General features: G+C 33.2%; 2 protein-coding genes and 1 long non-coding RNA gene across 4 annotated transcripts; 2 read left to right on the top strand and 1 right to left on the bottom strand.

Moving 5' to 3' along the window:
• The first annotated feature begins 323 nt into the window (after nucleotides 1–323).
• On the top strand, nucleotides 324–10,434 carry LOC130612750 (uncharacterized). Of its 2 annotated transcripts, none has more exons than XM_057434104.1 (2): nucleotides 324–620; nucleotides 9,991–10,433. In XM_057434104.1, the coding sequence occupies exon 2, from the start codon at nucleotides 10,029–10,031 to the stop codon at nucleotides 10,401–10,403; it is 375 nt and encodes a 124-aa protein (XP_057290087.1). In that variant the 5' UTR covers nucleotides 324–620; nucleotides 9,991–10,028; the 3' UTR covers nucleotides 10,404–10,433. The 2 variants fall into 2 exon arrangements, with proteins under 2 accessions (XP_057290087.1, XP_057290086.1); XM_057434103.1 differs by lacking the exon at nucleotides 324–620 and adding an exon at nucleotides 9,014–9,660 and having other exon boundaries at nucleotides 9,991–10,434.
• LOC130612751 (uncharacterized) lies at nucleotides 6,667–8,675 on the bottom strand. Its single transcript, XR_008975536.1, has 2 exons — nucleotides 8,186–8,675; nucleotides 6,667–6,798 (listed from the first exon to the last, which is right to left on the bottom strand). It is a non-coding gene; the product is annotated as an uncharacterized LOC130612751 (long non-coding RNA).
• A 381-nt stretch (nucleotides 10,435–10,815) lies between the features above and the next one.
• Nucleotides 10,816–17,945, top strand: LOC130613004 (uncharacterized). Its single transcript, XM_057434329.1, has 15 exons — nucleotides 10,816–10,860; nucleotides 11,168–11,254; nucleotides 11,351–11,370; nucleotides 11,467–11,671; nucleotides 12,226–12,288; nucleotides 12,767–12,810; nucleotides 13,014–13,125; nucleotides 13,411–13,530; nucleotides 13,727–13,827; nucleotides 14,253–14,304; nucleotides 14,627–14,740; nucleotides 15,194–15,271; nucleotides 15,751–15,822; nucleotides 16,641–16,703; nucleotides 17,346–17,945. Exons 1-15 carry the CDS (start codon nucleotides 10,816–10,818, stop codon nucleotides 17,403–17,405), a joined length of 1,236 nt encoding a protein of 411 aa, XP_057290312.1. The 3' UTR covers nucleotides 17,406–17,945.
• The last annotated feature ends 6,365 nt before the right edge of the window (nucleotides 17,946–24,310 follow it).

The raw sequence follows: 24,310 nt of genomic DNA, 5'->3' as shown, positions 1-24,310 counted from the left end.
GGACCAAAATGGAACCAATTTTATCACTCGTTTTTGAACATGCGGATTAGAGACATCATCCAAAAATCTTTAACCTTTATGATCTCTTTAACCATTCGTCAAAAGCCCACGATCAGCATGTAAAAATCTCCATGACAAGGCAATGGCCAAAAAATTCAATGAAAAAATTGTGTATTGACGAGTCATTTCCTCATCGAAAATCACACGACAAATAACTTTCCCGTTGCTTTTCTACCTAAGTGGATCTTTTCACGAGCTTATCGACTAGTATTACTATAAACTTACCAATTAATTTCAGTATTTTGCCAAAAAAGTGATTATATTGGTAAATTTAGTGGGGGAGAAATGACTAAATTTTGTGGAGGGGAGGCTTAACTTTTTAGAAACTTTGCAAGTCGGTTAGTGAACATAAAAGTATGAATTAATATTCCAATAGTACTTAGTGTTTAACAAAATTGGACATCGTTTAATTGTTATCAACGTTACAATACACGTGCACTAAAACATTCCTAATATTAATAACAACAACAACATAATTAAACCTATTTTAAATAGAGCATAAAGTTTGATGTGGAATGTAATGTGTCTGTAATATTGGACAAAGTTCTACCATCAGTAAGGTGAGATTTTTTTTTTTTGAATGAGAATGGAATGAGTAAATAATCTGATGCACGCTCTTTTATTTATAAACTGTTTAGCCAGCCTTAACAATTCGAAAAACGAAATCTAGACATGGTATTTGATAAAAATAATTTTTCCTATATTTTTTTTTGGTTAATTCTTTCGTCCTAACATAGAACTCAACTGTATTTTATATAAGCTATGCCAAAAGATTCATTAGCATCGAGATGTTGTTTAGAAATTAAATTAAATATGTTATTAAGAGGAAAGATGTATCATATTTTTGATTTTTGAGATTATTGAAAATTGTTTACGGTTTTGCTAGGACGGTTAGCAAATGAAATCGTTTTAAGTACATTTGCACATTGTATTTCAAACCTGGGCAATTTGTCAATAAGTGCCTTTAAAAATGCCGTCCTAAATATAAAGGGTTTTTGGAAAAAACCTTTCCTTGGAATGATTAGACAATCATATTAAAAAAAATTTTGTGCAAATTGAACATCTTAAAATTGAGTGTACACGCAAGAAAGCTTTTTGGTGTCTAATGTTCCTGGAGCTCTCTTGAATACAGCAAAACGAGTAACTATATGTGGAGCTAATTTTGATCAATATTCTTAGACAAACGTTCTCACTATACTAAACTTTTAAAGCTTACATCCTGTAAGAAAAAACAAATTGATTTCATATGAAAGAGTTGGAAAAGTTATTACAAAGTAACTTGTTTTTTCGTGGAAAGTAAGCTTTAAAAAAATGAATTGCGTGCGTTTATCTTATTAATGCAACTTCTGAAAATGCAAAATTCTCGAAATAAAGAAAGTTAAAATGCTTGAGATTTTTCACAATAAATAATATACCACCTGAGCTTAATTTCACCGAAAAGGATAAAATCCAAAAATATGGTTGTAAAAGTATATTTAATAAATATTCCTGCAAAGTAAATAAAATTTCTTTTTTCAACGGCTACGTTAGCACAATTACAAGGTTTGATTGAACAATTTCAAGTTAAAGATATATTTGCATTTTTTTATCATGTGTAATAGATGAAGCAGTCTCATCAATATAAACGTATTTTTATAGGAAACATAATTTTTGCATGCATGCAACAAAACAAAGTTAATTCTATATTTCAAATGGCTTATTTTTCCATCTTAGATTAACTACAGATTATATAGAGGTAGAAAAATAATCTTATAATATTTGTTGTGTAGCATCTCCTTGTGTACAACCTGTGTTTCCAATGAAGTCGCAACAATGACTCAGGTGCGGATCAAGGGTTAGTCAGATAAGTCGCGTGACTAAGTGTAAATTTGACGAAAAATGTTAGCCAAGCGAAGATGTCGACGATCCAGGTGTTGCAAACGGAGGGCGTTAAAAAATCAGATTGTAATTTATTTACGGCGAAAAGCCATGGTTCACAGCCCTCTCCAATTCGCTTATAGCGATGTTGACGTCAAAGTTGTGACGTCGCTACCATATAGACTGAGAGGGTTGCAAATTATAGCTTACAAATTTTGACTAATTCATTTTGACTAATCAGTCACTCAGTCAGTCAAAAATCAAATAGCTATGGCCCGCAACCCTCCCCATCTCACCTAAGGGGCCTGTGACGTCAAAATCGTGACGTAATTTTCACACTCTATGCGAAGTCCAACAATATGTGGCCCGCAGCCGGCGGAGGAAATTTAGGTTCCGTACTGCGTGGTTACTGATAACCTGTTAGGCTATAGTTGTAACTCCCATCCGTCTGGATTAGTCAAAGACCCACGCCTTTTGGCTTGGATTCTTTCCGTACTACAATTGTTGCGTTTACACCACGATGTAGCGTCAAGGTTAATCCTTAATTCTGCTATTTCCCCATCGCTATCACTGTCATATGTCACCCACGATGAGTCTGATAAATCCCCCCTACGTTTAGGTTCAAACTGGAAGCCAAGTACAACGTTAGAACATTCTGATTCCGACTCATCCGAAGAAGACATAATTATTACAGTACTTAACAAACGTGTTGCTTTTAAAAGAAAACAAATAATTCTGCATTAAGCAAACAACAAAATTTTTTGCTATCGCTAATGAACCATCTATATCTCATAAATATTTAATACTTCGAAACATATCAACAAGGCATTCTAAACACGAATTAGTCAGTAGAATATATCACCGTGAGGCATCCTATAATTCTTTGGTCCTTGTGACGTCAATTATGCAGCCATTATGAATTTCAAAGTTCGAGAAGAAGCGTGAGCATGATAAAGCCGCATGAAGTGAGGTAGCTCAAAATTTGAAAGTTTATTTACAATTATTTGCTGTACTAAACTTTTCTGTAAAAAACGAATGTTATTTTCTTAAATACTTATATGAATAGAACTTAATTAGGTGGCATCATTAAAACGTCGGAGGGAACCTTTAAAGTGTGATAATTTTGAATCTGTTCGTAAAATGCAAAAAGAACTTTTAGAAAGTGTTTATGCTCGAGCATTTTTGTTGTCTGGGGATATTTATCCCTTGGTTGGTAAAAGTCTTCATCGGAATTCAGGCCCAGATATATACCTTCCATCTGAGAGGCGAGGTGTGAAGATAAAGGAATTATTGCTTTAAGGTGAGAAGTATGTTTTTTACTCTCCAACACACCTTGCATTTATTTAAAGGTTTTCAGTATATCCGCTACGAAAAGCTAGTTGGGAAGAGCTTTATACAACAGACTATTAAAACCAAATACAAAAAGATTTAATTAGCTATAGCTAGGGCTAATACACCTTTACGATAATTCGGAAAAAATAACACTCCATCGCAGCTTATTTTGCGATCAGAGGATTCTACTTTTCTTGCCGCATTTTGTTTTTAATGAAAAGTACACATAAGTTGTATCTTATTATTATTAACGTTTCCTGAAAATTTGAAATCAATTGATACGACGGAAGTCAAAAAACTGGAGAAAACACGCTTTCGTCTCTAACAAACTCTCATAAAAACACGATTTTTACCTCCTTTTTTCCGATATTGTAAAACGATGGAGAGCCGTAGGAACGCATGTACAATTGAATTATGGTAAAGGTGTATTGTTTTTTGTAATATGAGCTTTGAACAGAATTTTTATCATTGCGGAGGAATTCTTTCTCAATTAATATTTGTGTTGTTATTAGAAGCAAGAACTTGACATCTGGTGATGAAAATAAACAACTCTTCGAATGGCTATTAGGAAACAAAGTTTGTTGAGTAAAAGGTCATGGTAAAATATATTATTTTTAGATCCAATCTATCAGGAGACTGTCTATACAGCTCAGCATCGTTGGTATTGGTATAGGTGATAATTCTCTTGTTGATGTTCTGAGAATCTTGACATCCATAGAACTTTTCTTGCATCCTTCCTTTTATTCCAATCATCCTTGTTTTCAATTTGCTTTAAAAAACCAAAAGGCAAATATTTTTATATCTGGGAAAAGTTTATTCAGATTTTCCCTTTCCCATAATGTTTGTGATATGACTCTTTCTCCTGAGGAGGCAGTTAAAGCAGAAGCAATCAACAACTGTACCCCCCAGACATGGTTTCCTTTTCTATCAATACTTGCCTTGTCAACAGTAATAAAGAGAAAAATTAACACATTTTACCCACAATTCGGCTTGTTACAGTTTGTTACAACTTTCTTTACACAGTGTATATTGCCACACCCATTTATTTTACCTGATGAAGATCAGTTAAAAAATTTATTTTGTTATAAAGATATTGTTAAGTCTGGTGTAGACTTCAAGCCAAATCATTACGTTCCCCTTTTTCCAGGTTGCAACTTTCTTAACTGAAAGTTGCATTTTCCTATTTCAGCATGCAAAAAGCAGTAAAAAAGCTTCTTAATTCTTCTTTTAAAGTTCAAACGAAACTTGAGTTTAGCCCTGTGAATAAACAAATATATCTGAATAAATACATGGGTTGAGGTGTATGTATTATATCACATGTATGTACATTTCATCTTCATTATCCTGATCTTTCCATATTCTTATTGTTTTTGTTATGATTGTGTTTTATTTTGCTGTCCATGACTGGTGTGATCACCTAGTCATGCTGATGAAGCCTGATATTGGCAGAAACAGCTTGAAATATATTCACAATTGTCTCACTTTATTGTAGTTAATCCCTGTTAATTTTAGTGGTTTTATCTATCAAAATAAGACGTGTAAGACGGAGATTTGATTCTTATAAAAGATGTTCTTAGGAGATTTTTTTATAGCTTAGCGTTTCTTTTGGTCAATTTTTTTAATAACTAGATAAATCGGAAGACAATTTTCGGCGATTTTTGTACCCGCAAAGCTTAAAATTTAGCCCCCAGCTGCTAAATTCAAGACTTAGTCTTGACTAAGTCTTGAAAAAGTCTGGATCCGCCCCTGTGACTGGTTGATAACTGTTGCTCAATTTTTTTTTAATGAGAACAGCTCATAAAATATTAAGCAACTTGTTATCCTTCATACGAAATCCGAAGCTGTAAAATACTTATCAGTCGTTGGTGAAAATAAGATTGTTTCATGGTTCAAATATAGAATAGATTTTAAAGGGGCTACGACACGGCTGTTGGTTTTCGACTTTAGTGATTTACACGAAAGTCAAGTTAATGGCGGTGAAAAATTTTCTGACCATTAAAGCAGAAACAACAAATCATCTTAAATTCAAGTATAACTGAAAATGACAGAAAAGTTCCTGCATATATTGGATAACACGAATTAGCTACTCAATAAAAGTACTTTCCTCCCTTTTAATCAAACTTTCTAATAAAGAAATCTTCAAAGCTTTTGAACGAGCTGGCTCGATATTCGAAATTTTTGACTGAAACATATAAGTTTATTATACATAAAGCCAATCGAAGCAACAACAATGACTTTAAAAACTTTTGAGAGGTATTAATTACATTTTAACCCTTTTCGGTCCGGGGTGGGTGAGGGGCGGATTTCGCTCCCCCCTGACGATTTTTTTTTGTAATCATTTCTTCATGCTATATTGCATGGCTATGATACTTATTTCGTTTTAATATTATTTATTAGACACCTGCATGCCAAATTATTAGGTCCCATACATCTCAAAGGCTTTGATATTGGCTATTACTTGAAACTACCCCTGAAAATGTCTATGAAATCCTTATAATCGAGGAAATATAATAATTCGTGTTAGGGTTATCCTTTGAACTTGATACTTACAACACAACCTTGTTTCATTAAGTGGAATCCTTCTGTATGTTTGCCACACGTGATTAATCCGAGTTCCCGATTTTTTCGGATTTTGCACAAAAATCGAGAAAAGCAAATATTTTGGGCAATTTTTGCAACTTTGTATGCAAACTATGTAAAAATAATAACTTTTAATTTGGTTTTTTATTTGGTTTTTAGAAAATTCAACCAGAATCTAAAAATTCGATCTAGAACTAAAATAATTAACTTTTAAGGAGATATTGATACTTCGGAAGAATTTTAAGCTTTTGATGACGCCATGGAAAAAATGCTGACACTAGAAATTAAAAAAAAGGTTGCGAAGCATTTCGCAAGTTCGAGCAAAATTAAACTATCCAATACTTTGTCCCTAGCGCTTCTTGTTTAATTGGCGCTAACATATTCCGAAATACATCAAAATTGAATATCACATAGAAGAACCCTGGGGACGAGGTAGGAAAATGAACGCTCTGCGGAACAATTCGTTGCTCAAAAACAGTTTTTTTGCGAATAGACTGCGCGAGTATTTGATGTGCGTGGGATATTCTTTTCAAAATGTGCGAGAAAATAAGATTACGCGAAACTAACAAAAACGAATAACGCGTGTTAAAATTTTGTACCGCCTTTTCCCACAGAATGGTAAAAGTAAAATTACACTTTTAGCAGTATTCCGAAAGATATGTGATACATCGAGTTGTACTACCCGCAGAAGTTGGTCCTAACGTTAACGATTTCGTAAATGACCTCACAACAAAACAGTATTTTTTTCACGTAAAAATGCCGGCAGTAGAAGCCACAGAATCTGCTGGAACGAATTTCGAAAACTCACGGGAAACAATTAAAACAAAAACAAACAAATCAAAACAGTTTTTTAACTTTATCAAGATTTATTAAATAGCTTCAAATTTGGGCAGAAAAACAATAACGGATTCGCCTTCTTTTCACCACACGCATTAGAAGATTACATCACTCACTCCCATTGTACACAATCTAAAAGAAAAAGAAAACATTTTCATATAGTGAAGCTTCCAGTGCCTTTAAGGGATGGCCAAGTCAATGGAATTGAAAGCGCTGTTTTTCATCTTATAAATAATTAAGGCTAATTCGGAAAAGTATAAAAGAAAAAAACTAAACAATTTGGCAACTTTACTAATTTTATACGCAAAGTTCCAACCATACCAACAGTTTCCAAATCTGACAAAATCATTTTAGAAGTGTTTATTTTTTCAGAATTTGATTGATGCAAGGCCAAGGGAAATTAAATAAGTTTATTGTCCTAGACCCATTTAAAAACATATGCTGAACCATGTCAATTATTAAATTCAGCACTAATAGAAAAGCACCTTGGATAGGATTCTTTGTTGGGCGAATAAAATGACTGACAAATGGTTTATCGTGAATGAAATAGTAATTTTTACACAAATAATTTAAAAAATAATGAACTTTGTTATATGGGTTGTTCTCAAACACACGTGAGCGGTGGACAAAAAACTGTGATGTAATTTCTCTTGGTCTATTATTCCTGAGAATATTCTAAAATAAGAGGGTGTCAATAAGCTGCAAACAGCCACATATATAAGGGCGAGTTCGGGCAACTTTTCCAATTAAATTAGTGATTGTCTTCCAAAACCGCCCGCACTTTCCCGAACTTGCCTGGAGCATTTTCAAAATTCAATTCCTTGTAACATACCTTGTGGACGATAGTTGGAAAAAGATGCTTTAAGAGAAAGAAGTTAATAAAAATTAAAAGTTATTTATCAAGTAAATTTTATCAAAAAACATCAAAAACAGTTCTTTTAAGAACTTTACTACCACATAGTTTACTTTATGGTCTATGCAGGTTTTTTCGGGTGAATACTTCAATTTTTTTGCAAAACGCTAAACTTGCCCAAAAACGCCTGCACGTTATACGGCGTATGCAGCTTATCAGCACCCTTGTTCTAAAATTACAAGCAGTTTCGAAGATGCCCACGCCGTTTAGAGGACGTGGTGCGGCTTGGGCATCCTTGAAGTTCTGTTTAATGACAGTTTTAATGTTTTAATGTCGTTTTAAACCTTGTTCTCAGGGAGGGTGTACGGAAAACTAATTCCTATTGACAATTACATTGCTGTTGGTTTGATAGCAAAAGAGGATATTTTTTTAATTACTGTAACAGGTTACTTATATAATAAATAAAAAATGATAAAAAACGGTTGGTCAGCTCACTCTAGCGCCCAGAGCTATTTGTTTTGTCTGCGCCCTAGCTACAGGTTTTCCTATATCTGGCTATCAGTTAGGTAGAATACAGCTTCTCCATATGTATTCTACAAATTACTTTCAATTCTTTTATACAAAACTGAGCTCTAGCTAGCTACCTTTCATGTGATTAAGCCTTACCTTGATTTGGATAAAACCAATTAAAATTGATAATATTGTATTCTTACATCTTCTTAGAAACAATAAAATAAAACACAGCTCGGCGCGTTATAATTGTACAAATTACTTCAATTTTTCTTTAGGAAAGGGTACCTTACACAGGAGCTTTCCAATCCAAATAAAATCTCCAGAAAAAGCACAGCAACAAAAAAGCTTAAAATACACAAGTAAAGCCGATTAGAAACAGGACTAGCAATAAATTTTTTCAAAAAAAGAAAACCGTTTTAATACTATTATATTTCATTAAAATACAACTATAATAGTATTAGAAGCAAAATTGCAAAGTAATTAATTAATTATTTATACCATAATTAGCTATAATACAAAGAAATAAGGCATATTTTGGGTCTGTAAAATATACGTGTCTAAAATGCCGACTACCGTTTCTTGTTCACGGCATATTCCTCTTTGTGTGTTCAAGTTCGGCGGACGTATAATCCGGACCAAAAGACGGGGGGGGGGGGGGTCAAAATCCGGGGGTGGGGGGGTACGAGCCGTACTTATTGCATTTTTTACTAAACTTATACTTTAACCCCTCGGTCCAAATTTATTTGTTTTATTAGAAAAAAAAATACCCTAGCTTTATGTGCAAAAATATCAGTCCTATTTCTTTACGCTGATTTTATATGATTTTTTTTCTATCGAAATTTTGAGAATCTCAATATTTCTCTTGGTATACCTCGCGTGTAGCAAACGTGCTCCACAATTTCGCTTCGCTCGCTTCGCTCGCAAAGCTCAATTGCTTCGCAATAAGCGAAATTTAATGCTGCAATTTTTTTTTTGTGACGTACTATAAAGTGTGCCAAGTTTGATTAAATTTGGATTTCAATTTTTAACCTCTTTCGAATTACTTTATTTCGCATATGAGTGTTATATGTAGTATTGATTATCTAGATTTGTTATTTCATTTCTTAACATCTTTATTTGTCAAGAAAAGAAAACATGTTGTTTATTTTAAATGAATGTCTATTATATAAAATATTTTTGTTTACCTGTCAGACCAGTTTAAATCATCAAAAGTTCAAAATGTTGATGTCATTAGTTTTACAAATGGATGTTTTTTTCGATATACGCTTTATATTATAAAAATATACTCTATAGGAAAACTCAATATGAAATCAAACAAAAAGTTAAGAGACTATCCTTAGAATATGCTCACCTTGAATCCTAACTTTTTTATTCATTGTAAACTCATGTAAACTTGTATCCTAGCATTGCTGTAAAATGTCTTTTCTCAGGCTTTATTTGAAATAGCTTCCCCTTTAAAATCTAGTTGTCTGTCAGTTAAATTAGGTTGCTCAAACAGCTTGAAAGAAAAAAAAAACTCTTCTTTTGTGTACATTTTGACGCCATGAAATTGTTTCATACGAAAATATTTTGATCGGATCAACTTCACATCATGGCGAGCGCATTACCCAATTACCTTTACGCTAAATGTGAGTTTTAATGTTTCCAATTTTTGATCTTTTAAATTGACCTATAATTATTATTATATGATTTTATTTATTCATGGACAAAAATTGTGGTATTCTTTTAAACAATACTAAGCAAGTTTCAGATCATTTAGCTTGTTTCGCCATTTTAAATATTAAAAGGCGAAGATTGGGTACTCGAAAAACGACCTTTTCAAAGTGCAAACAATAGATTCACATTTAGGTGAAGACCAAGATTCTGGCTAAAAATCGTGGGAGAAAGAGTGAAGGACAGCTTCAGCCTAATCTAAATTGTCTTAAAAGAGAGTAATCATTTGTCAATTTGATTTTTAGTAAGGCAAAATTGGCGCAGTAATATTCTAAGAGGACTTATGGAATCTGCCACATCTCCTGTTGAATTTTCCCTTATCCTGATGAAGGAAAATCAGAAAAACTATAGAAATATTGTAACAGTTGGATCCGTACCAGAAAGACCATGTTGCGCTGATAAAAGAGATATCACCGCCATTCAGATTGAAGACGTCTCAAAGATACGATCAAACGAACTTAATCTCGTGAATTGCACAGAATTGCATCCAAATCCACCACCATTGATATTATCTACCAATGATGTATACGCTATACCACAAAATAGTGAAAAAATATCACGTTTCCATATGAGAATTCAAGGCGAGAAAGTATTAGTTACAATGACAATGAATAACATGAAATATAAGGGAACTTTATACCAAGCTAATATATATTGATATCAAAAGTGCATATCGTGTTATAATGTCAAGCCGCCACGGCCATTAAAATTTATTACCCCCTTCCTTCCTCCCCCTCCTAAATGAATAGAATATTTCATGTGATTTTTTGATGAATTGAAGCAACATTAAACTCCGCAGTGTTTATTCTTTGTGAAGAATTATCTGTAGGATTCTGCTCTTACACTCTTTAAGAAATCCCTCTAAAAGACTACAAAATAATACAAACGTATATTACAAGTCTTAAAGATGTAAGAATAATGTGCAAGCAATGTTAGAAAAAATCATGATGTCTATTTTAAATAATCATGCTGTTTGCTTAACCGTTAAGTAGGCTTTTAATGGTGAGCAAAATATCTGCCAAATCACATACAGCTTTTTATAAGCAACACGAGAGCCAAGTCGTTCAAAAATGAAACTTAGCAATGTAGGTGAAATTCCTTATAAAGTGGCTAAAGTTAGAAAGAAATAAAAGTCTTGCCTTATAAAACTTTAGAACACTAAAGAAAGTTGGCATTGGGGATAAATATCAGTAATATTCGTTGTAGTTCGTAATGGTGAAATTAACTGAACCCACAATTAATACAATTTATTTGTAAAAAAATCTTCTTTTATTACACTTAACAACTAAAAACAGATAATATTATCAAAGAAAAATCAGGCTACATCCGGCCGTGGATAAAATCTGTCCAAATACATTGACGTCGTACCGTAAAGTCTAGAAATGTAACAAATAAGACATATTTTTTTCTGCTACTTCAAAGGAAAATAAACATATCTGCTTTGACGATTACAAACTGAATAACACACAACTTGAGTATTATTATATTAGACTAGTCGAAAAACCCTTGGTAAAATATATGATTTTAAATATCTGGATGATGTGAGAGAACCTGGTAATATACAATTGTTTTTATATTAGTTTATTTGTTGCCTCCATTGTGTAGAGCTTGAAACGCTGGAAAAAGTAATATTAATGATATATTAGTGTTTCAAAGTTTTTTGATGAAGTCGTCGACCCGCCTTTCCTGAAACAGGCTGATTAACCCAGATATACCCTCAGAGCAAGAGGAGATCCTCTGCTACCTACGCAGGATATGACGTCAGTTATATTTCCAGTTTTCGAAAGCTCTATTAAAAGTAAGTACTATCAACTTAAAATTTGCATATTTTTCACATTTATTTTCTTTCCTATTTTATTTAATCAAGCTGAGGTTGTGGGCGTTTTCTTTAAGGAAAGTGCATTACATTCCAAAGGCTACATCGCTGTAGGCGCTTATCTGGATTTGTAACATGTCATGTACCTGTACTAGGACCCCCCCAACCCCGATGTGCAAACATGCACTTAAGCGCTCAATGTCATCGTCTGGGTCACCCAGCTGGTTCAATAATAAGAATTCAATAAAAACTTACGCGCTTTTTACTCCACAGTTCTAGCTAAATACTTTTTTTCTAATTGATTTATATTGTGGGTTTGTTCCCCCAAGTTTGCAGAGTGTAATAATGTTCAAATTTGAAGTCTAAAATTGCGTATGCTGTCTGTAGCTATGGACGAAAAAATGTTACAAATGTGTATCAGATTTTTTGTTGTTTGTAACTCAGCCTTTAACTTGCAAGCCTTATGACTGACTGCCTTTCTCTAGTTTTAAGAAGAAATAAGAAGAACATAAAACCCTGTACTAAAAGTCTCATGCGAACTGTGTGGGCTAAACGTAGGTTAACCTCACAGCAACAAAATTTTCGCACTTTGCCCCGAACACTGTTCAGCTAGTTAGCTGACAAAAGCTTACAAAAATTTATTAAGTCTTTGTTACCTATATAGGTTTCCATAGGTGAAGGTCATTTTAATTACATTGCTACTTGCCCATTTATTCAACCAAAATCCGTTAGTAACTATTTAAGAATGTTGTGATAAATTATGATACCACAAGAAACCATGTAGCAAAACCCGTCGGAAAATTAATTATATGACAACCATAACAGATATTCAATCTGCCTGAAATAATATTAAAAAATAATCAAAGATAAGTACATGGTTAGACAGGAAAAATTGTAATGTTGAACTTTGAACCCTAAAAGTACGTAGCAGCGAGCATGCGCAAATGAGAGAGCTTGTTGCAAGTGACTTTGAAGCGAAAGGACGGAGATGAGTAAAATGTTGTATTGTGTTTATGGAGATATAATTCTGTTAGTGTAAGCTTTTTTATTATCTAAGTTATTCCCAACAGTAATTGCATCTGTCACGCAAAAAGGTAGCGCAAGTAGCGAGACGCACGCTGTACAAAGAACGAGCGAACCGTGGATGTTCCTTTGTCTTTTTTTTTTCTATAAGATAAAAATTATTTCGGGAGTTTTTTTTTTAGATTAAACGAAACGACAAGATTATTAAAGAAAATCATATAAAATAGTATTCTTAGTTTTTTTATTTATTTGCTAAAACACCATTGGACTTTGCACAAGCCACTCATTCTGTTGGGAGTTTACTAGACCGTCCTTTTGAAACACCCCCCCCCCCTATATTTCATTTCTTTAAAACATCATCAGTTTTAATTTAATAAATAATTTTAATGGCTATAATTTTTCACACACCTTGACATACTTTATTTAAAGCATTAAAATTTGCAATACATTTTGTAATAATGCGAAGCTATTCGTGACTGTTGATTCGGTACTAGCATCAACAATATGTAATCATCTGTTACAATACATAGCATTTGGCAACGTTCGCGACAAAGTTTCATATTTCCCCTAGTTCCCCTTGCTTTTCAAGTATTGACATTCTCTTATCAGCTACAGAATCTTTTTCAGACTTTTTTCTTTTCCGTATAAATAATAAGATGACCACCGCAACAACAACAACGAAAAGGATAGCAACGATTATTCCAATCATCAACGGAATGCTGCTGGAAGAGGAATCTAAAAAATGTACAGGAATACAGGAATACAAAAATCACGGAAATTAGAATTAGAACCTATAAAAAATCTTCTTTCTTTTGCTCTTGCCTAGTATTTGCGATGTATTCGTACGATTAGTACAGAATTAGATATCCAACACATACTGGGATGCAAACCACTCGGATACGTAAATAGTGCGGAAAGGGAAGATATTTTAAAAGAAAGAAGCAAGGTAAGTAGCTAGGCGTCGTCAATGTTAGCACGTGTCTACCTGTCTACCTGTTTGTTTTTCTTATTGTGTTTGTGACTTGACATGGTTATTAGAACTCTATTCTAAAAATTTTTCAAATACTACACATTTTTTGACAAACACACTTCTTAATAAGTGCATTGAACATATTGTCTTTCAATGTATCATATTGCTATAGGCTTTGGATATCGTTCTGCAAAGACTAAAGGTTTTGCATTCTCGATTGGAAAGAAAGGATAATTTGTTAGAAAGTTACGATGATGATCTGAAAGTTTTAAGGTAGATGACGTGTCTTTATTTCGTTCCACGTCTCCATGTAACACGCTTTTGCAGATTTTCCGTCAAAAGATAAGTCGAATTTCCCATACGAAAGTTGATACGCAAATCGTATCAATGCTACTAAATCTGGTTGGCTAATTTTGTACTCCGTTAAGACATGTATAGTATATAACTGAGGCCTGTTAAAAACATGCACTTTTTGAAAGGAGGAATATTATATTTTTAACGTACTTAGAAGAACGTTTAATAAAGTTCTTATTAAATTTCTCTTTTTCCTTGACACATTCTAGACAACGAAATGTTTGTTCATCGTGTACGTCATTTATTGTTTTCGATATAGCGGTTGTTTAATAAGGGAATATGTGTTTAGGCAGAGGAAATAGCGTGTATATATTGATGGATAACTTTTTTTTCTTTTCTAACAGAGAAACTGAACAATATGCAGGAAAGAAAACAGCTCAAGTGAAGAACTTAGAAGTATGTTTTCTTCATTTTATTAAGTACCAAACTATTAATATTTGACCAACATGTGCCGGCTAATCCGAATCAGTATGTCGGAAATATTTTAAAAGCGGCAGGATGATAGAAGTAGTTCTCTCTAAGTGCTGTTTAATTTTCGTACCAATTTTCCGCCCACCGGACTTAGTAATTTTGCGCGGCATTGGTGCTGATGCTTTTTTGTATTTTACCTACATCGAATGAAAAAGAAACTTGAATACATAGCTAGCGGATAGATGACCAAATTATGTCGAACAAAGTAAAAATGTCTTCATTCAGGAACTAGTTGTTTAATTTATAGGTCGAAGTCAGTCAGTACAAAGACGAGATATCCTACCTTCAGGAAGCTTTAAAAAAATGTCGCAACGAATTGGACGATCAAACTAGAATGAACACAGCGTTAAGACAGAGGAAGGTAAGATGTATATATATTTTCAAATATTTTGAGCAACAAGACAGCACTAAGAAGAAAATTAAGCGACTCGCCACTTTTTAAGTAGCGTCTTACGATACAACAACTGTCAAAATTAGCAAGTTTTGGCTAAAATAACTTTTGTAAATACATTGGTAGAATCAATTAACATTATTGACATAAAGAAGGCGATTTCCTTTCAGTAAAAAAAATCTTTAAAGTCGAAAGTAGAAATATTATTTCTTCTTTTTGACAAATGATTTCAACCAGTTATTATTTCTATTTTCGCTTTTGACATTTTATTGATTGACAAGACAAATAAATTCTGAAAATACTTTGACTTGTCAGTTCAGTATTTTCTATTTCGATATGATTGTTTATCATGTCGTGGAGCTGAGGATTTACGTTCGGCGATGTTTCAGGTAAATAAACATTGTGTGTTTATTCCCAATTTAGATGTTTCTGATGGACTATAAAGAAGACACGCCGCCCAAACAACATAATTGTTATGTAGACAAACAAAAAAAGTTTAAGGTAAATATTGTTTTTTTATCGTATAACTTGAAACTTCTTTTCTACATGTTATGTATGCTTACAATTTAAATGATTATTATGTGAAAGGGAGATATCTATTTATTTAGTTTTGTCTATCGTGATGCACGTCGGGCTTTTGTTACTTCTACTTTCACTGTAGTCGTGGCTCACCATTCGCCATTGTAATTTTTGTTGCTCGTTGTATTTGCTAGTTTTGCGTTTTTACGTTTCAGTTGTAATGGTTACTTAGCGTGTTTTTTTCTTGTTTGTTTTCGTTTCTGTGGTTTTCGTTACTTTAATTGTCGTAATTACCGTTTGATTATCGTAATTATGATGTCGTTATTTCAGTTGTAGGTGTATTTGCAGTTGGTGTTGGGTTTAATAATTGGTGTTGTTTCAGTGTTGCAGTTCATATATTTTAAGATTATTATTGTCCGTGTTTTTGTCATTATCATATTCATATTTCTATATATCCTCAGGACGATCAGAAAAGTAAAAAGAAAGATGAATTGCTGAAAAAGAGAAAATTTGAAATCGAGAATCTAAAACATGTAAGTTTCTAGAGAAAAGTTTTCTTTTTCCATTAACGTCCGATTAATTCTTCAAACTAAATCTTCAAATCTTGTTAGTACTCGTTATTTGTGACACGTCAAGAACGTAAGGATATACAATACATGTAGTATCTTGTAATTATGTACCCTGTTGTATCTCACATTAAGATTTTAATACAGCAATTCCCAAATCCAAAAGCCTCTTCTCTTTCTTCGTATCCTTGAACTGTCCCTATACGATGTCTTCCAGTTCTATAAAAGTTAGGAAATTCACATTATTTCAAAGAAATTTCGCTAAAATTTCCAAAAAAATTAGGGAAAAGCTTGTGCATAGATACAACATATGTCAACTTGGGATGAGAGTAGCCGAATCTGAGAAATACAATCTAAAATTTTGGTAGATGTGTATCTTCTGGTAGATGCGTGTATTACCTCAATTTATGAAGTTTTCGCACGAGTTTAAATTTCGTGTATCTATTTTTTTCGTGTATTTAATTTTCGCGCACCTAGCTTTAGCGCACATTTTATTTTCGCGAATTTCTCACGCGTAAAAATAAATGGAAAGCATGTCAAAATGTTGCATTTCTTTAACAATTAGGAATTGTTAATGATTGAAAGCTTCACCTGTCTTGGATTTGTGCAACCACCAGGAATTATCAATGATACAGAATGTAATGACTAACTTTGCATGGGAAAAGTATTGCGATATTCTAAGTAAAGTTAATTGACCAAGTTCTTTCGGTCAGTTGTGAAGTTAAATATCTGTTGTGCTAATTACGTGTTAAACTACCTATTATTAAAAAACTTTGCCTTCGTAGCAACTTTGGAAAGCTGATATGGAGCTAAGCAATGCAAATTACAAATTGCAAGAAGTCTCAAAGGTAAATTAATGGAAAAAAATATTATTGTTCCTTCGGACAGAATTGTGTTCATGAATGTCTTTAGAAATATATATCGAATGGTTGCACCAGCAGGAAGAGCGTAAGGGTTATGTGCATAACTCAGTCTCCATCGGGGTGCATGTAAAAGTTACTGTGAATAGTTAGCGTATGATATCAATATCTCCCTGCATGTGTCCTAGACCTCAAGGAGGGTTCATATGAAGAAAAATTAATCCAGCAAAACAATTTCCATCTTTTGCCATGATTGTAGACATTCTATGCTTGAAACTGTGTTTGAACTTACCCTGAGGGAAGAAATTAGCTCGGAAAAAATATCTTGTGGAACAAAAAAGTGCGGAATTAAAGAATGCGAATTTGCTTTTAGATTTAAATTGTCAGCATTTCTCAACCAAGAACCAAGTCTTTTAATTCGCATTTTACTGACTAATTATTACTAATTCCCGTAATTCCGCAATGTCAATAAAATGCAAGCATTCGATTTCTTTGTTCTACACTTTACACAATTTCGAGGTCCCGTTCGCAATCTTTGATTCCGCAATACTGACTTATTAAGAATGATAAATATTCCAGAAGCTGCCATTTTATTGTTTTATAATTAGTAAATTTATTTTTTGCTTTTAGGAGAAGAATTCGCGATACGCAGACGATGCAGACACAACAAACGATTCTATAACAGAATAAAGTTACATGGCTTCACAAAATGTGGCAAATCTCATCGGTAGATGTTTTAATCCCTGTAATTATCGATCCCCTAAGTTATCTATTTATTACCATTTTAAGTGTAATTTAATAACAGTGCGTAAAGTTTTTTGATTTCTTACTTTATTCTTTATTTACTTTCTGCCACCACGCCGTGTTCTTTCATGTAAGGCGTCACAAACACAGACATACACACACCTATAGAACTTCACTTTAGAAACAGAATGTAATGAAAAGTGGTCACAATTTTCACTAAATCCAATGGCCGAACGTTTTACAAATACATGAGTTCCACATTAAAGTCATCACACAAGAGAGCGCTTATCTCTGGCTGTATTATAGAACTATACAAAAATCTGTTATCTTTAGCTGACTTAGTTCCTATTAGTGGTAGTCATCGACACATGATGTACAACGTAAAAAATAATCTTTTTAAACAGAGTGTATTTTATTTATTAATTAAAGGTAATCCAGCAACTTTAAAATGGTTGTTCTGTATTATGCACGAGTGAGGTGAGTAAACCACGCTCCCTTCCCCGCTCTCCTCCCCCCTTGCTATATGAGTTAGTCATGTTCCTTCAAATTTTATTTTTGTGATTATTTTTTCAGAATAACTTCTTCGGGTTTTACGTCTATCTCAGGGCGTTATATAGAAATACTATTTGAGGTGTACGAGCCCTGGGTAAACTTTTACATGCACTTTTAAGAAGAAAAATATTAATTGGTAGCATAGCCTGTCACCACTGCTACATAGTGAGTTACGTCAACAGTTTTTTTGATTCAAATGATGATTGAAGTTAGTAGTCAAACCCATTTTCCACTAGGCGGATAAACAGGCAAAAAACTCAGGGGTTCAAAGATTTCCTCTGTTAGAAGTACATGGGCAAGCCAGGCTGTTAACTACCCTGGGAAATTCTAAGAGTTAACCTTGATAACAAAAGGAATATGGGAAGATGAAATTAAAAATTTAAATCTCAAAATATAAATAAAAAATTGAAAAAAGTACAGATTTACATATATATTCTAAAATAAAGTAAAAAGTCTAAGAAGAAATATATACATAAAATTCTGGAAATGCATAGTTCAGGTTATAAAAATTAAGTGATTGTACAATTCCAATAACAAAATTCGCCTATTTGCATTTTTTAGCCGATACGACATAATGAAACTTAAATTGCTTTATCTAACACGGTTTAAATTTCTCGTTGAATATATATCAGTATGCTTATCTGTTACATATATACACATGTATGATATCTTGAACATCTTGCTGCATGATATCTTATACGTTTTTTTAAACCCCCCTCTTTCTATACACCCACCCCCTCCTACAGTAATTTAATACCCATTAGTCAATTAGTTCGCTAAAGTAGTATACGTCCTTTTACTGCATATTGCTCCATTAGTTACATAATAGACTCTGTCAGATCTCCTGACCTAAGCAAAGTTAACGTCCCTCGCGTCACTTACGTTCCTGGGGTCTAACGTACCTAGCACAGTTTGCAATCTGTAGTCCATAAGGCACCTTATTAACGCGACTATTAAAGTTTTAACCTTCCTAAGGTAGTTAACGCTGCTACCGTAGTCTTAGCCTTCCTAACGTAGTCAACGCTGCTACCTTTTTTTCAACCTTCCTAACGTAGTCAACGCTGCTACCGTAGTTTTAACCTTCCTAACGTAGTTAATGCTACTACCGTAGTTTTAACGTTCATGGAGCCTATAAAGATCCATTAAGTAGTTTCCGTTCCTAAAACTTTATAATATTTTTAGTGTAGTTTACGTCCCTAGATGCTATAAGAAGGCCATACAGTATCTATAATTTATAGCGCTCCTATTTTAACAAACATGCATGGACCTTAGAAGGTCTCTGCTACAGGAATCCTACATTAATTTGCCTCCCTAAAATCTATGATGTCTCTAGAGTCCACATGGTATCTAGAGGCTATTCTTTGTCAGCAAGGTAAAGCATTTCATGTGTTAAATGTATGCTTGTAGCCCTTATGGTAAAGACATTTATTAAAATATGGGAATTTTTGTATTTTTCAATTCTAATCCCTTGGGGGTAGGGAGTCTAATAAAGAGGGTGGGTTATTTTAATTTGTCGGGAAGGGGATTAATAAATAGAATGGATGGTACAACCCCATGAATCTTGGTCCTACAATTAGGTTACCAAGAGTACTACTTCCTGACTCGAATTAAATCCACAGGTTCTTTATTCCAATCTAGAGAAAATGGAAGTGTATTCTCGATTTCGCAGCACCCTGTTATTAGGTGAGCGTGAAACAGCAACGGTGCTTTCGAGCACAATTTGACCAAACTTGGCACCAAGCTTGCCCAAATCAATGCGACAAGATTCCTCCCATGCATTATGTAAAGTCAAATTGATCAAGTAAAGGGTACTTTTCGTTATTAGCCTTACCCTGCCGATTAAAAAAAAATTGATCAAAAAAATTGATAGAAGCTTTTTTTCGAAATAATCGCAATCGCTGTTGTTTGAATATGAATTTTACTTTTACAATCAATGTTAGAATACCTAACAGCTATCTATAAAATAAAATTATAAACGTATTTATTTGCAAGTATGTCCCTATTAAACAATCCTTTAAGACGTTAGAGATAACACTAGGATAAGCGTGTATTTATTTTAACAGTACAATGCTATGGTGTAATTTCCTTAGCTGAAGACATCAAAGTTTTCGTTCATAATTTGCAATTAATCTTTTTTCGTATCATAAATTGCCTAAATTGCAAGTTTAAATAAATGGAAAACATCTGCTTTTAAAACATCGGTATAATAGTAATATCATTCAGAAATATTCATTAAGGAAAGACGAAGTTTGATTTCTTAAAAAAACAAAAGAAAAAATTTTTTTTAAAGGCATTTTCTTATGAAGAGAATAAGAATGGAGCAAGGCTTCCTCAAAGTCTTTTATAATTTACATTATGGGATATTTTACTAATATCTCCCCTCTTATCCTCTTTTTCTGGTATTTAAAAGTTGGACATTCTAATTATCAATAATGTTTTGTGTAATCCCTATCAAGTTCTTTAAATCTAATGGCGCAGTGGATCCATTATAAATATTATTTTGAAGTGAAGAAAAGAAAGGGACAATTGCGCTGTTTTTCTTAAAATGCAAAAAATAAAGACTTGCAAATATGCATATGGTCGGAATATTTAACTTAAGAATTAGTTTTATTACAGCTGCGTAATAACAGCATCAACAAAAATGCGTATAAAAACTGATACCCTATTGTATCGATTAATACCTAGAAAAAGTTCCTTTAACTTAATATTCAACAGGTGCAAATTTACTTTAAAGTTCAAATTAAAACAAAAAATTTTCATAACAATCATATTTTTGTTGTTTTCGTTATTCTTATAACATGACAGTTCCAGATTAGTTAGAAGAAGTCATAATGTCAAACTTTTGTTATCTTCGCAAATTGTCTTCTACTTGTTACCCGCGTAAAAGAGCACACAAGTTCAACCAGTCCCGTTGGTAGTCACTAAGTTGAATTAGATGAACAGGTACCGTGTAAAATGATGTTCATCTAATACAGAGGACGCATATCAGATAAGTTTGAACAGCCACTAAAAAGAATGGACGCCCCTCAAAAGTTGTCTTTAAGCTAAGAAAATTTAAAACAATATAACATCATTAAAGCCAACAATCGAAAAAGCTTACTAAACCGTGTAAAAGAACATACAAGATCAACAAGTCCCGTTGGTAGTCACTTCAAATCATTCAATATTGCACTCACAATGGATGACGTTGTCATACTTGTTTCATCAAGCAGATCGTCTCGTCATTTAATGGTGTTGAAAGCGTTTTTATATTCGTCAAATTAAACTTACTTTGAACACAAAGGATGAACATAAAAGTTCGTTTTCGAGATGTAAGTCTTGAATGTCCAGTTAATTATGCGGAAATATATCATCGATTAGATACTCACTGTAAGTATTAATATTTATGTAAATATGTTCAAATTATAACACTGGATAGGTGAAAACATATTTACATCACCATATACCTTGATAGACCTATGAAACAGCACCTCATTTTTAGATGGATAATGTCATGCATTAATTAACATAATTATCACTTAAGTGAACTAACTACTAAGTGAAAATGCTGAGAACTGATCGTGATTAACATACTAAAAAGTTAAACAGAGAAAGAGATTTTTGTACTTTAGAACTGAATAAAGGTGAAAGGTAGCATATATTTCATGTATATTAGCCAATCACAGTGCTGGAAAAACACAACGATATGTTATAGCTAATATCGATCTCTATCAACATTTTAGAAGTCAGTCAATATAATTCTCTTATAAACAGAGGTGTAGAAAAGTCGTATTTATTGTTACACTTATAAACTATTGACATTATTCTTCAGAAATGTCAGTTTCCACCTATTGGAAAGAGTTACTGGATGTATTACTAACACGTCCAGTTTTGTAACGCACAGTCATTGGGATACTCACTTGGTGTTAAAGTAACTGTAAAGATGTTCTATTACAAGTATAGAAAAACAGGTGGGTAAATAACACACACCAACCATCACTAATAACAGATTCATATTAATGCGAACGCTCAAGGACAATAAGAAGGGTCCTACTTAAGAAAGTCCTATTATCACTTAAGTGGTCTCACTTAAGCGGAGTATTTTTGCTTGGATTTATTAACCCTATTCGGTCCGGGGGGGGGGGCGGATTCCGCCCCCCTGACGGTTTTTTTTAATAACTCCTGATTGCTTTCTTATATGGCTATGATACTTACTAAGTTTCAACATTTATCTATTAGACACCTGCATGCTAAATTTTTAGGTCCCATACCTTTCAGAGGCTTTGATATTGGCCATTACTCGAAACTACCCCTAAAGTCTCTATGAAATCCTTATAATGGGGGAAATATAATAACTCCTGTTAGGATTATCCTTAGAACTTGAACCTTGCAACACAACTTTGTTTCATCAGGAAGAATCATTTTGAATAATTTTGACACGTGACTAATCCGATTTCCCGATTTTGTCGGATTTTACCCAAAAATCGGAAAAAACGGATTTTCGGGCAATTTTTTATTCGATCCATGTAAAAACCGGAAGATATGTTTAAAAAATTTTATTTAGCTTTCAGAAACTTCAAACAGAATGTAAAAATTCGCTCTAGAACAAAAGTAATTATATTTTAAGCAGATAGTGGCATTTTTAACAATTTTCAAGCTTCTGATGATGTCACAGAAAATGTGCTGACGCAAGCAAAAATTTATTGCCGCCATTTTGTTCCTTTTATGACGTACTATAAGTGTGCCAAGTTTGATTCAATTTGAACAATCCTATAAAAAGTTATTAAGGGGGGGGGGGCGGAATCCGCCCCCCCCCCGGTCATAGTATGTTCGAAAAACCCCGGACCGAATAGGGTTAAGGAAGTTCAAGAAACGGAGAAATTTGGTCCAAATCAGTGAAAGCTTGGCGTCCCACTTAATCCGAGTGTACCGTATTCATGTACAGGTTGTCTATACAGTTGTGAGGTGCGTGTTATTTCTAGTTGACTTCGTCATTACGAATGTGCGAGGAGAGAGAGTAACGTGCACGCGGGACGTTTCTAAATTTATTTGTTTATATGAAATAGAAGAGATAAGTTTTAAGTTTGCTTTTTACAGAAAAAAAGCATCTCTTTTTACTCTCTGCTGAAATAATTTTTGTTACTTTTTATAAAAAATCGAAAAAGAAAAATATTTATTTTACTTTTTTTTTCCTTTGAAATTTTAGCGACGATTTATTTTCACGAATTGCCAAACTCGTAATTGTATTATGAGAATTTAATTTCGCACAGTGCGCATATCCCTTATATCAAATTATTGGCGCAATAGAGTCCTTATATATATTATTGTAAAGTTAAGAAAAGGAAGAGATGGTTGCGCCTCTTGAAAACTGAAGAACAAAGACTTACAAATTAATTTATAACAGCTGCAAAAGCTGACAAAATAAAGTTGCATATAAAAACTGATACCCTATTGTATCCATCAATATCAAAAAAAACAAATTCCTTTAGACTAATATTTGGCAGCTGCAAATTTATTTTAAAGTTCAAATTAAAATGAAAATTTTTCATAACATTGCTGCCAATTTTATCATACTTTTGTTGTTTTCGTTATTCTTACAACAGGACAGTTCCATATTAGTTAGAAGAAGTCGTAATGTCAAACTTCACAACTAACGCGACAAATGCAACAAATGGGTATATTTGCCTTAAAACAGGTGGCAAAAGTTCGCCAGAAGTTAGATACATTGTTGTAGGAGCAAGTATTGTCGTCATGTTATTAATAATTTCAAGCAATTCCATTTTAATTAGAGCTTTAAGAAGTGGAAAGTGTACTAGAACAGACAAATATTTTCTGGTCCTATCGGTTTCGGATCTTTGCGTTGGTTTGTTCGCTTTGCCGTCTGTTCTATTACTATATGTTGGTTTCACAGAAGAAACATTGTGTGCAATTTTTCCTTTTGTAGGATTTTTTCTTGTGTCTCCATACTTATTTTCATGGGTTATGACGATCATAATATCAATCGATAGGTGTGTGTTAGTTACTCATCCAAACTTTCATTCTGGATTTTGCAAACCCGTTCTAAAGTACTTCATTCCATTTTGTTTGCTCGGTACTGTTGGAATAGGCATCTCTTTCTTTTTACATGATTTCTATGATGAAAATATATTATTAAAGATGTCAGACGCGAGAAATTACAGGCATAAACTACTTATTACACAAGTTCTCATAACTGGAGGAGGACTTTTATTAACGGTTGCAGTGGGTGCAACCCAGATTTATTTAATGTTACGTGTTCGAAGTAATATGGCAAAAATGGATGGCAATCGTCATGCCAATGT

The sequence above is a fragment of the Hydractinia symbiolongicarpus genome, chromosome 10 (assembly GCF_029227915.1).
Source record: "Hydractinia symbiolongicarpus strain clone_291-10 chromosome 10, HSymV2.1, whole genome shotgun sequence".
In the NCBI taxonomy this organism is placed as follows: Eukaryota; Metazoa; Cnidaria; class Hydrozoa; order Anthoathecata; family Hydractiniidae; genus Hydractinia; species Hydractinia symbiolongicarpus.
This window is presented reverse-complemented; position numbering and strand designations above follow the sequence as displayed.

What these genes read in the sequence shown, in the direction of transcription:
- LOC130612750 (XM_057434103.1), top strand. Translation starts at nt 9,624, where the DNA reads ATGGCGAGCGCATTACCCAATTACCTTTACGCTAAAT. An exon ending in CAATTACCTTTACGCTAAAT is followed by an intron (nt 9,661 to 9,990) that starts GTGAGTTTTAAT and finishes TTTGATTTTTAG; the next exon opens with TAAGGCAAAATTGGCGCAGT.
- LOC130613004 (XM_057434329.1), top strand. Translation starts at nt 10,816, where the DNA reads ATGAAACTTAGCAATGTAGGTGAAATTCCTTATAAAGTGGCTAAA. An exon ending in GACTAGTCGAAAAACCCTTG is followed by an intron (nt 11,255 to 11,350) that starts GTAAAATATATG and finishes TCCATTGTGTAG; the next exon opens with AGCTTGAAACGCTGGAAAAA. An exon ending in CAGCGTTAAGACAGAGGAAG is followed by an intron (nt 14,741 to 15,193) that starts GTAAGATGTATA and finishes TTCCCAATTTAG; the next exon opens with ATGTTTCTGATGGACTATAA.